Here is a 12,349-nt window from a genome sequence, read left to right as displayed (position 1 = left end):
ACTTGAATTGTTCGCGCAAATGTCCATGGCAATGCATGACGCACACCACAAGTGCACTTCATATGTGCACTGTGAGGCTGGTGAAGTTCTATGAGTGATGTAGACAGCAGGTGCAAGGCTAAGGGAGGTCCAGGGTGAGAATTGACGCCAGCTCTACACTTGGGGGTCAATTGGGGGATGAAGACAGACACAGCAAGGTTTTTTTTTTCCGCTCCCCCCTTCCCTTCTGAACCTTGGTCTAGCACGATCTTATCCATATCGGTCCATGTGAAGGGCGGCAGGGAGAATGGAGGAGACCTTTTGTTAGCACCCGCTCATCCCGTGTTCTCATTGTCATTCATAGGTTACCGTCTGAGGTTAGACGGTGACAGACCCTGACATTTGAGTATCACCCATCAGTGCGAGACTGGGCTGTCGCCATGGGGATATACATGAAGGAGTCGTGCAGAGTCGCCCTACCTGGGATTCAGGATGGTGGCAGAACAAATGAAAGATCTTGTTCTTTTGGGAGTGTTACGCAACACAAAAACCACACAGTTGGAAGTTGGCACAACAAACTTGCATATACAGTATGCCGAAATGTAAGAGGTGAAATTCTAGTGGTGTTGACGCAATATAAGTGCATTATAAATAAAATACATTTAGTAAATCATGCATTCATTGTAAAAGATTTACGAGTTTAAGCATGGTTTGGTAAACATTTCAATCACAGCAACCTTTCTCAGACACCTGGATTCAAACGAAACATGCCGTGTTCAATATTCATAATACTGAATATGCATTAAAAAAGGTAAGCAATGCCAAAACCCATTTTTGCCATTGTTTCTAAGCTAATGAGTTTGACTAATTGAAATTCTGTATACACACGTGGGACCTCATTACTAATGATTCTCTTTGTTTCAAATCTAGTGAACTGAAGGTAGGTTTGTGTAATACACTGAAATGGTTGCTGCCATTTTCATTGTTTTATTGGATGGCAGGTTTTTCATATTAAACCGTTTAGTCCGTTTTTTATATTTTGTATATACGTGAAATATTACACCATCAGGACATTCTTATAATGATATTTCTATAATGATTATTAACATATCTATGTATGACATAAAGTTACTAAGATATTTGTCGAAAGATTGTGATCTGCATATTGCTTCCTCTTCGCCATCTGTCTCAGCCAACAGTGTTATTTCCTGACCAGGGAGAGGTTGGACAGGATTCAACGTATTACGCAAATGCTGCCATTTGCCTCTAAATTCCTCCCATTTATCCTTGATGATATTCATTTTGCGCAATGGAGCAACAGCTGGGAGCAAACGGCCGTCGGCAGGCTGTTTCCTGGCCCCTGCTGCACAGACGAGGCCAGCCTCGACGCATCACTTTGAGGACCAGACAGAGGACAACTGGCTGGCATACTAACAACACGCTAAACAAACCGACTACAAAAGATGCCGAATCGAAAGGTTCTTGAAAATAACCAAGAAGGACAACGCAGATCCCAAAACGACCTGGTTTCGAAACTGAAAACAAACAAGTTAGGGTTACAGAGGGAGTACAGAAAGACTTCACCATTAAGACTCATTGGCAAACTATGTTTTTGGCAAGATACATTCCACTCGCACACTTATGATACATGATTATATGACTATAATGTGTATATTTAGCTGGAGCTGAGCCGAAGCAGTACTGGCAGGAAGTTCAGACCAGGTACGAGAGGTAGCATCCTTCAGCTGTCGTTGAGCCGTTGTCGTTGTGGTTGTGGTGGGTGAAAAAACGAGCATTTCCAGCTCTGGTCGTTTGGCTTACCTTGCCGTCCGTGGTGGCAGCTGCAAAAACTGTGGAGGAGTATGGAGACCAGGCCACATCTCCAACAGGGGAGTTCAGGTCAAAGGTGAACATCGGTGTGCTGAAGAGACAGGTGCATAGATTAGGATAAGTGGATGTAAGTGTCTGGGCAATTATGAATTCTTACGTTTTTTCACAGCACCATTCGCACTGAACCTTTTTTTGCACTGTACAGTTACCCACTTAAAGGTACAATGGGTACAATTAGTATAGTAGTGAAAAAAGCAAAGAAAGAAGCAAAAAATGGGTGCTAGTGGCCCACATGGCCTGCAGTTACTGCTCTGGGCCCATGTGACTTTGTGGTGTCTCTTTGAGCGTTCGTCTTTACTAGCCTCTTTATGTCGTATTTATGTATGGATGGTTAGTGTTTTCAAAGTAATTTATGTGACTTTCATGTGTTTTATGTTGTTTCTGAGTCAATAACCTAAGACTCATGTGATGGACATTAACGTTTTTTGAATCTTGAAGGCTACACACATCTGTTTTACTGCTGATGGGCCTCAAATGGGAGACAAATGCATCGTAAACATGAACTTGTAGGGTGCAGAGTGGCAGTTACTTGAGCTGAACTGCAGGTGCAGGGGGAAAAGTACAAAACATGAGGATGACAGCATGTGTATGATTTTATTCTGAGTGATATTCACATCACTGTGACTAGCAACCCGAAGGACCACAGGGGATAAAACTAACCCCAACCACGTTTATGGATTTTTACAGTAGTTAGTTGTGACCTTGATTTGTGATTGGTGGACAGCCATTAATGATAAATCATGGCTAATGTATCTTTGCAACAAAACAATAAATACAAAAGTCCCTATGCACCAGCACAGACATGGGTAACACTATAATAAGTCAACGCTTTTTGGCATTTACAAAGTGTTAACTAATAGTTAGTTAATCCTTTATAAAACATTTTGAAACATTAACAATACATTATTAAATAGTTAATAAGCTTATTATTAAATGCTATGTTAATCATTAATAAACACTGTTAAACATTATGGATTTGATTCATAATACAATTCATAAGGTGCTTGATAACTGCATTACCATACTTTATAGACAGCTTGTTAATATAGTTGCAAACCAGTAGTTTATAATCTGTTAATGGTACATGAGCTGGTATAGAAAGCATTAGCAAATGGTGAACAAATCATTTACATTACCTTTACAAAGCATGAGTAAATAACTAACAACATATTTACTTATGTCTTTAATTAATGTACGCCAAGTCGAATACATGATGTACACTAATACTTAGCAGATGTCTTAACAACTATTTTATAAACACTTACTAATGATGCAACTTGTGATTAGTAATGCAAGTTATAAAGCATTTACTAACTGTTAGTTAAGGCTTTTGTGTTATTTATTAAGGTGTTCTTGTCCATTCTCAAACCTCACATTCACAAAGGTATCATAACAACTATTTTATAAACACTTACTAATGATGCAACTTGTGATTAGTAATGCAAGTTATAAAGCATTTACTAAATGTTAGTTAAGGCTTTTGCATGACCTAATCTAAAGTGTGAACTATCTATGCCTTATTAAACATTTATAAGTTATTTATTAAGGTATTCTTGTCCATTCTCGAACCTCACATTCACAAAGGCTGAACATACGTTTCTCAAAAGGAAACAGACACAACACAATGTGATACACAAAATTACTATTTTATTGAAGTAATGACAGGCATGTGTCTTACTAACTACAGTACTTAGCTCTACTAGCCGAGAGTGACTGCGGTCGATACGTTATAACCTCAGTTTGATATTTCCCGGCATGACCGAACGGTCGAGGTTAGTAAGTTGTTTATTATATGGCATTTTTAGCTCTTTTCATTTAAAACATGTCGTTTTGTTCAGCTCTACAGTACTCAAGTCTTCACACGGTGTGTTTCAGGTGTTAGCACCTACCTAGCAACCAATCTGAAATCTGAGCAACCAAACCTAGCAATCTGCCTAGCGCTTGTCGTTTATCTCTCTGTGTTCACACTTTTCTGCTCTTTTAGAAAGTTAAGAATTTCCTCGTCGCTGTTGATGTCTTCATTATCATCTGGATAGTAAAACTCCTCGATCTCGCTCATTTTGAAGATGACATCAGCGGAGGGCAATAAGAATACGTATCAGACCGCAGGTCAATACGCGCATAGAATATAAAGACTTAATACGCGGCTGGCATGACTACCCATTAGCCAATCAGAACGCTCGTACTGTTGTTGCAATTGAACCAATATGCTGTTCTTATTGGTTCAGAAGACGTTCTCAAAAGAGTTGTTGATATGTTGCCTTGGAGATGTAGTGACGTCACCAGTACAAGTGCAGCTGATTGCTCTGACAAGATGGCGTCTGCTCCAGATTCGCCGTGTTTGATTTGGGATCTTCCCACGTATTGTTGTAGTATATAAGAAACCAAATGTTTACTCTTCGACAGGTCAGCAAACGCTTTGTCGCCTCAATATGTTAAAACGATTTGTTTGTTTGTAACCCTCGACCTACGGTCTCGGTTAACACACGTTTTAATAAATCTCTGCTTTCAAAGGCGTTTGCAGACCTGTCGAGGAGTAGCTAGCTAAACATTTGCAGTTTATTACAGCCATTTTTTGAAAATAAAATACAGCTTTGGGTAACCAACTTTTATACCAATTCTACTGTATCGCTTCTTAATGGAAATAAAATACTATTTTATTACCCAGGTAAATAAATTAACAGCAATTTCTTCTAAAAAACAAAAACACAACATCTATAGGCCTATAGTCTTTCTATAAATGCTTAATAAGGCATAAATAGTTCACACTTTAGATTAGGTCACGCAAAAGCCTTAACTAACAGTTAGTAAATGCTTTATAACTTGCATTACTAATCAGAAGTTGCATCATTAGTAAGTCTTTATAAAATAGTTGTTAAGATATCTGCAAAGCATAGTGTACATCCTGTATTCGACTTGGCATACATTAATTAAAGACATAAGAAAATATGTTGTTAGTTATTTACTCATGCTTTGTAAAGGTAATGTAAATGGTTTGTTCACCATTTGCTAATGCTTTTTATACCAGCTCATGTACCATTAACACCTTTTAAACTACTGGTTTGCAACTATATTAACAAGCTGTCTATAAAGTATGATAATGCAGTTATCAAACACCTTATGAATTGTATTATGAATAAAATACATAATTTTTAACAGTGTTTATTAATGATCAACATAGTGTTTAATAATAAGCCTATTAACTATTTAATAATGTATTGTTAATGTTTCAAAATGTTTTATAAAGGATGAACTAACTATTAGTTAACACTTTGTAAATGCCAAAAAGTGTTGACTTATTATAAAGTGTTACCCAGACATGTGTTTATTAGCATGCTGGCAATTCCCTGCATGTCTATTGGGATTTAAGTATGCTTGTTATGAAAATCATTTTGCTTGTTAGATGAGTTTACCACACATCTGCAGCCTTGTGTTTAACTACCATGAGAGTGGCATCACTTAGCATCTGATTGCAGCATTGCTGTCAACTTTCAGTCAGCTTCCCATATGTTGGTGATTGTTCCCTTGAGTCCTCAGTCAGTGCTGCGCAGAGTGTCTCCCCCGTTCTTGACTGTATTCCCTGATAAAACTTGTCCCTTGGGTCTAATTGCTAGAATGAGATCCGTAGCCACATGAAAGCCTCTCTGCTTTGAGAAGAGACGTTATCAGCCCACATCCTCATAAGCACAAAGGATTGCGAGAGAGATATGGATTCCTTTTTAACTACAAAATATCTTATGGAATGGAGTGTGTATTTTAAAGCCATTTACCGATGTTTACCTAAAATGTGTTATTGCAATGTGAACTAGAGAGGGTACAATTTCTGGGGAAATTGTAGGGTGTGCTTGCTTGCGTCGGTTTCACATGGGTCCGTTTTTGAATGACATTTTTAAAACTGATATTTCTGTATATTTTATATAAAAATGCATACTTATTATTCATAAAGATTACATAGATTTAAAAGCATTTTTTTTGCTGCTCATTTACAACTGAAAATACGAGTGAAGTGTAGAATGAAATAGATGTCTTATCATTTCCCCTGCAAGAGGCAGCCTCATAGCTGAATCAAAACGAATACATTTGGCAGACCGGTGCAAAAATTTACCTAATCTCTATGACTTAAACGTCCTTTTAAGTTTTTCCCTTCTCGTGATATTTTAAGGCATTTAGCCTACTCATATTGCATTCATTCATGAATAAAGAACTTCCTTTGAAGATTATTCTACGACGTTAGCGGCAGTAGAAGATGGAATCGCGATTCAAACAGTACCATCTGCTAACTGAAAATATGCCCCCAAAAACGTAAATAAGCTTGACATTTATCTAGTGGAAAATCGCTTTCATAAAAAGCTCACTGGTAGCGATCGTTGTCAGTAACAATGCCAAGTGCGATATAGCCCTGTGTGGAGAGCTGCCCCGGTAAATTGTACTACTTCAGTACAGTAGACTACTGCTGTGTTCGTCTTGGTAGCGATTGCGTTGGTTGAATTGGATTTAACGTTCCGTTGTACAGTTTAGGCTGAAATTAATTATTTTCATGAACAGATTGACAAAGTTTAGGCTGTGGCAATGAAGTTAAGGTTAGTAGTTAGATAGACTTTTGATTTAAGTAAGGGGAGTGCCGAACATGTTCTGTCGCCGTTTGACTTCCTACAGCTGTGTAGATGTTTTTGTAGTGTCTCGCGTAGGCTACAGCGTTGCAGTGAGCAACACTGGTTTGAAACCACAGGTAATGATAATTTCACCCACAAATCGTTTACTTGTAATGTAATGTCATAATAAATCCTACAACAAAAATGTATTTGTGAGGAATGTTTATTTTAACGATTGAAAACAGATGCATCATAGACCACTGTAGTATGTGTTGCCCGGGCAACAGAGGCTAATGTCATGATGATAATACTTCAGTGAAATAGTAGACTACTGTTTCCGAAAGTAGATGTACTTCCTTAATAAAATCAGCTTATATTGTACATTACACGTCACAATTGTGTGTCATATCACAAAGTAAAATTAGTAAATAGTTATCACCCTGGCCTCTTTGCTTGTGGCGTTTCTGCAGCTGCCTTGCAGTAAAGCAGTTAGCTTAGCTATCTCCCAGAAGTTAACGAGCTGCTAAACTAATGTTCTGCTAGAGGTAGTCACGCGAATTTTCGTGACGTTAGTGACGTAAGTAGCGTCATTGACTGTGGCTAGCAAGTTAGCCACCGTTAGCTTCACTTTTCGCCACAAAAACTTAATTTCCACTTAAACCATGCAACGGAACGTAAATCCCAATAGAAGCAACTCAATCGCTACCAAGACGAAACTTTTGACACCTAGGTTGTCTATGTAGGCCAAATATTGACTGAGTTTTAGGGGGACAAAAATAAAAATAACTAGAAAAGGCTGTTCCTGCGAAACAGCAGTGAGAATGCTGAAAACCTGAATGGGGATAGCTGACAATGCTAAAAAAGCTGAAAATAGTGAAAATTTAGTAGAAAGTTATAAGCTGAAGCTTCAAAGCAACCGAAAGGTATTTTTGAAAGGGGCTGGAGCAGCATTCCAACAATGATTTGAAAGGATTTACCATTACTTTTAAAGGGAGAATAATTTGCACAAAAACCTTAATATTTTAAAAAGTATAAAAGTGAGAAATGAGAAAATACCTGCAAGCTGAAATGAATTTCAAAAATGTGTGAGTCACACAAAAGAGGCAGTGTGGAAGCTGAACTGCATCATCTTAACAAAGCTAAGAGCTAAAATAGCCTACAATGTGGGAGAAGCTGAAAGCTGAACTGTTAAACAGAAGAAGTAGTAGGCTAGCTAGTCGTAACAAGAATATTATCGTTTTAACAGATTAAATTATAGTTGGGATAGTATTAGCAGTAGCAGATGTAGCCTATGCGTTTACTCGGCTTTCTTAGTTGGATTCAATGTGTTGATGGAATGAAACATACAGCAGTAGGGCCGATACAGGAAGACACGGCGACACTTTGTTGCAGAAGGATGATGGTGCAAGTTTTGTCCTTGGAGCATACAACGATTAATAAAAAAGAATCATGTAGACGTGTTTATTGAGTAATCGCATAACTAATTACACATGTAAACGGAGTAATCGTATTGTTGGCATAAACCGACAATTGCTAGTAATCGTGTTTCTCATGGTCAAGTAAACGTACCAATCACCTGTGTGAGAGACTTGAGTGGTGCGTGTATGTCGTTACGGTGATGGTGCAGCTATGATTGCTAACGCGCTGAGGGCAGAGAATAAGAGAAATGTAGCTAGAATCCACACCTCAAACAAGATAACCTAGACGCAAAACTGTACGTCCAATCCAAAATATAAGGATATTTTCCAAGACCCAAGACTCTGCCGAAACCAGAGATATTCTTTATATGTCTGTGCAGTCAGAAATACGACTCTACCTGCAGTTTCAAAAACGTGTTCCTTTTGCTTTCCTGGTGCTTGTTTGTTTGGTTGCCACGGTGATGGCGCAGCTGTGATAGCTAACGAGCTAGGCAGAGAGAAAAACGAACATTTACCTAGCATCCACACCTCAAACAAGTTGACCTAGACGCAAAACTATACGTCCAATCCAAAATATAAGGATATTTTCCGAGACCCAAGACTCTGCCGAAACCAGAGATGTCCTTTATATGTCTGTGCGGTCAGAAATACGACTCTATCGGCAGTTTCAAAATCTTGTTCCTTCTTGCTTTCTCTGACTGATTTTACTCACCTCTCCATTGAAGTTAGTGAGAGAATTTGAAAGGCTGCTCTCGCTTCAAGGCTCATAGCTGAAAATCTGTAAATGTGAGCTCTTTAGTAGTTACATTGGCTGAAAGAGGACAATTTTTCCTACATTTTAAGGTATAACTCGTTTCTGTAAGTTAAACTATATGAACGTTAGAGGAATTTGTTTGACAAATTAGTTGAATATCAGAAAAAGAGCAGCAAGCAGAGTGTGCCACTCTGCTTGCTGCTCATTCATAAAAATCAAGAAGGAGCAAACATTTTAATGTATTTCAAACTGTCATAATTCAAAATTGGCTGAACATTTGAAAAAGCTGAATCATTTGGGAATAGCTGAATGTCTTGTGAACATTTTAAAGGTTGAATGGTGTCTCTAGCTGAAAGTAAGCTGAAGTAGTTACGTTTGAAAGAGGTGGAAGCTTTTTAATGATTTGAAAGGATTTACCATTACTTTTAATGGGAGAATAATTTGCACAAAAACCTTAATGTCTTAAAAAGTATAAAAGTGAGAAATACCAAAAGTCATAGCCATCATCTCCTGAAGGAGCTGAACGTTTTGATACAAAAGTTGTAGGAATCGGTTAAAGTATGCAGAACGAGTTAAAGGCCAAAAAACGGCGGAAGAACTAAGAAGTTGAAAAACAATAGTGAGAATGCTGAACAGCATTCTCACAATAATAATATATATGTGAGAGAACAAAGGTTGTGCCCTTGCCGAAGGCAAAGCACACCCAATAATCATACGTCTGATTGTAATTACCCATAGGAGGAGGTACCGGTACATATTCTTCTATTTCTAATTTGATAGCAGTCTTTAGGAGAATTCCACCTACTCATCACAATAGGAACCCCGGAATACAAACCCTCAACCAACTACAAAGACACTCTCTCAGACTGCTCACAAAGCGCTCTTCCCATTGTCCTTTCATTAAGAACCTTCTAGAGAAACTCTAAAAAGGTGTAAGAGACCCAGACCGTTTCTGATGCTAGCCCCTCACAGGATGAGATAAATAAAAGGTTTCTTAAACAAAACTCCTGAATTAAATGAATCTCAGATACCACAAATACATTGATATCTTTTACCAACTGGGGTGCCACTTTTTTTGTTGTTTTCTCTGTAGTTAGCAACAACTGTTAGTAACAACTGTGACAATATTTTTCTTTTCCTAACCATGCTGAACTTTGTCCAACCAAAGCAAAAAGGAAATGATCACAAACTGAAGTAGTAAATAGATTGTAATGAAATGCATTGAACCCTTACAAACTAAAATAAAAGTTCAAACAAAACTTGTGAAACAAGTGCTGGCATTGACACTAAATGTAAATGTAAATGTGAGACTCAGCCTGACTGGAATTATAAAATAGACAGATACTGCCACAAGGTCGTGAGGAGAAGCATTATGGACAGTCTGGCCCCCTTTTATGCCAAGCACCTACCCAGTGTTCCCCTCTTCACATGGACTGATCAGAAACTGGACATACAAGCCATGGAAAACGGTGTAAATATGTGGGTAAATTATTTTTACATTTAAGTATCATTTGCATTTTAATAGTTATAGATGTTATCTTGCCATATTAGCCCCAGCCTATATTATTCATTTATTGTCTTTCTTGTGTTGTCTTATGCTGTGTTGCACTTCTCGTTTTACATGGTTTAGTTGATGCAATAGAATGTTATTGACTGCTGTGTTCTCTTGCACTGACAAAATCTGTCACTAAAAACGAAGAAAGATTCTCAATATTTGCTAATCATCACATTGTCTTCAGATAGCCATATCAACATTAGGTGTTACATTTCTTACAATATTATGACTTCTCAAAGAAATCTCATGAAATGTTTCCCATACCTTGGAGATGGGTAGTGTCTCAAGTTAGTGTGAATTCCACACTGTCATTAAATATAGTTTAGCAACACCCATAATTCTAGTACAATAGGACCACTCTCTGATCAAGCAGCATTATCTCTTACCCCCCCCCCCCCCTACTGTCATCACTCTGCCACAATATAGCCCCTGCAGTTAGACAGGGAAGGAAAGAGGTGTGGGGAGAGGACGCATAGAAAGCCGATGGGGAGGGAGGAATGTATTGTGGCTGAACAGTGAGAAAGATCAAATCAAGAGCGGCTTGTCATGCACAGAGACCTCCCCCGTGCGAGCTGGCAAGTGAATTGGAACCTCTTTTATCCTGACATGAATAAGAATGATAGTGTTTCTTCAAAGGTCTCTATCGGTTACCTTGTCTCTCGATGGCATTTGGCTGTTTTGTAATTCAAGCCCTTTCCTCCCCGAACTCTGGGTGACGAGCTACACCAGGTATAGGGGATCCATGACAATCAGTTAGGAGACCTGCAGAGGTGCTGGTACAAGGTTCAAGGCATAAGGGCATAATAATTCTAGATTAGGAATGTATAGGCTTGTGGCTTGATTTACCACAGAGGACCACAATGAACATGAAATATTTCCCCTTTCCTCCATTATCTTTTGCAACATTAAGATCATTGATCTTCTACTGTACTTTTTATATGCACTATTTATTTGACCATTGTTTTGGATGAAGGCATCTGCTGAATTAATAAAATATACAATTCAAAAAATATACAGTAAGTGGTTTTAAAAGTCACTGTTCTCTTAATACAAGAAAACTCATTAGAACCTTTTTTGTGCATTGTGCACACATGGTTTGTTAAAAATATGGCCCAACCACTACCACTGGTTGCAGGATAAACAAGGTGATCCACACACAACAAACCTCTGAATCTGAATTAATTATTTTTTACTTTCCCCGAATATTGAAGAGCAGATGCTGGTCCACATCTGAATTCCGTTCCATTGTGCATCTTAATATTCAAATGAACAATGTGCTTGGATGAGTTAAAGTTAGATGCCAAGAGTCAGGTTGAAGTAGTGCTAAACATGACCATAATATATAGATTAAGTTAAAAAGGGTGGGGGGGCAATAACATTTTCCACATCTGAGGGTTGTATGCAGAATTATTACTGTGCACGCAAAAAAATGTGCAAAGATGAAGAAAATCCGATAGCTTATACGTTTTCATGGCAGTAGTAGGTCTTTTGGGAATCTGTCTCATTTCAAGTGGGCTGACGACACAGAGATCCAGCAACAGATATATGGATGGCGAGGGTGGGGGGCTGTTGAGCGATGGAGAACGTTTATCACTGGGCTGAGCCATTGATTCATGAGAACCTCCTTACACAGACAGTGACTAATAGAATACTGTAGGTCTGAGGTAACGCCTTCCTCTTAAAGATCCTGTAAAGCACATTCCATGATTTGCTTCTCAGTACATTATATACGTGTGAAATGAGTTCCTAAAAGCATGTGCAAAGCGCAAAAATGTTGTCGCACTGAAATGTGGAGTTAGACCGTAGAACAGTTTCTCTTCCGTTTTCAGATCAGGTTTTAATGGGCGGAGCCAAAACATTACCTATCTACGTCATTTTGACCCATCTACGTCAGATCACTGAATGGTTCCTTCTGCTGTACTGTTATTGTAGCCTACATCAGCTAGCTAGCTAGCTTCAGGATGTCTCCCTCCACCCGCAACTGCATCTTCCCTGGATGCAAGAACTTCAGCTGCGCTGCAACGCTTCTATTGATGAGGAAAGGAAAAATAGGTGGATTGCTTTTGTGAAGAGCCACACTGATGGAGAGCTTCGGATAAACTCCAACAGCCGCCTCTGCAGTGACCATTTCATGGCGGATAGTTTTAACATGGACCAGAGA

General features: G+C 38.6%; 1 protein-coding gene across 1 annotated transcript in view; it reads right to left on the bottom strand.

Annotated features, from left to right (window-relative positions):
- dnai1.2 (dynein, axonemal, intermediate chain 1, paralog 2) overlaps nt 1–12,349 on the bottom strand; it is a 30,970-nt gene that overhangs the window by 4,117 nt on the left and 14,504 nt on the right. The window contains exon 18 of the mRNA XM_062466261.1: nt 1,801–1,900. Coding sequence (XP_062322245.1) covers nt 1,801–1,900 — 100 coding nt within the window. The remainder of the gene's footprint in view (nt 1–1,800; nt 1,901–12,349) is intronic.

Source organism: Osmerus eperlanus, chromosome 1 (genome assembly GCF_963692335.1).
Source record: "Osmerus eperlanus chromosome 1, fOsmEpe2.1, whole genome shotgun sequence".
Lineage (NCBI taxonomy): Eukaryota > Metazoa > Chordata > Actinopteri > Osmeriformes > Osmeridae > Osmerus > Osmerus eperlanus.
Note: the sequence above shows the minus strand (reverse complement) of the source record. Positions and strands in the feature narration are given on the sequence as shown.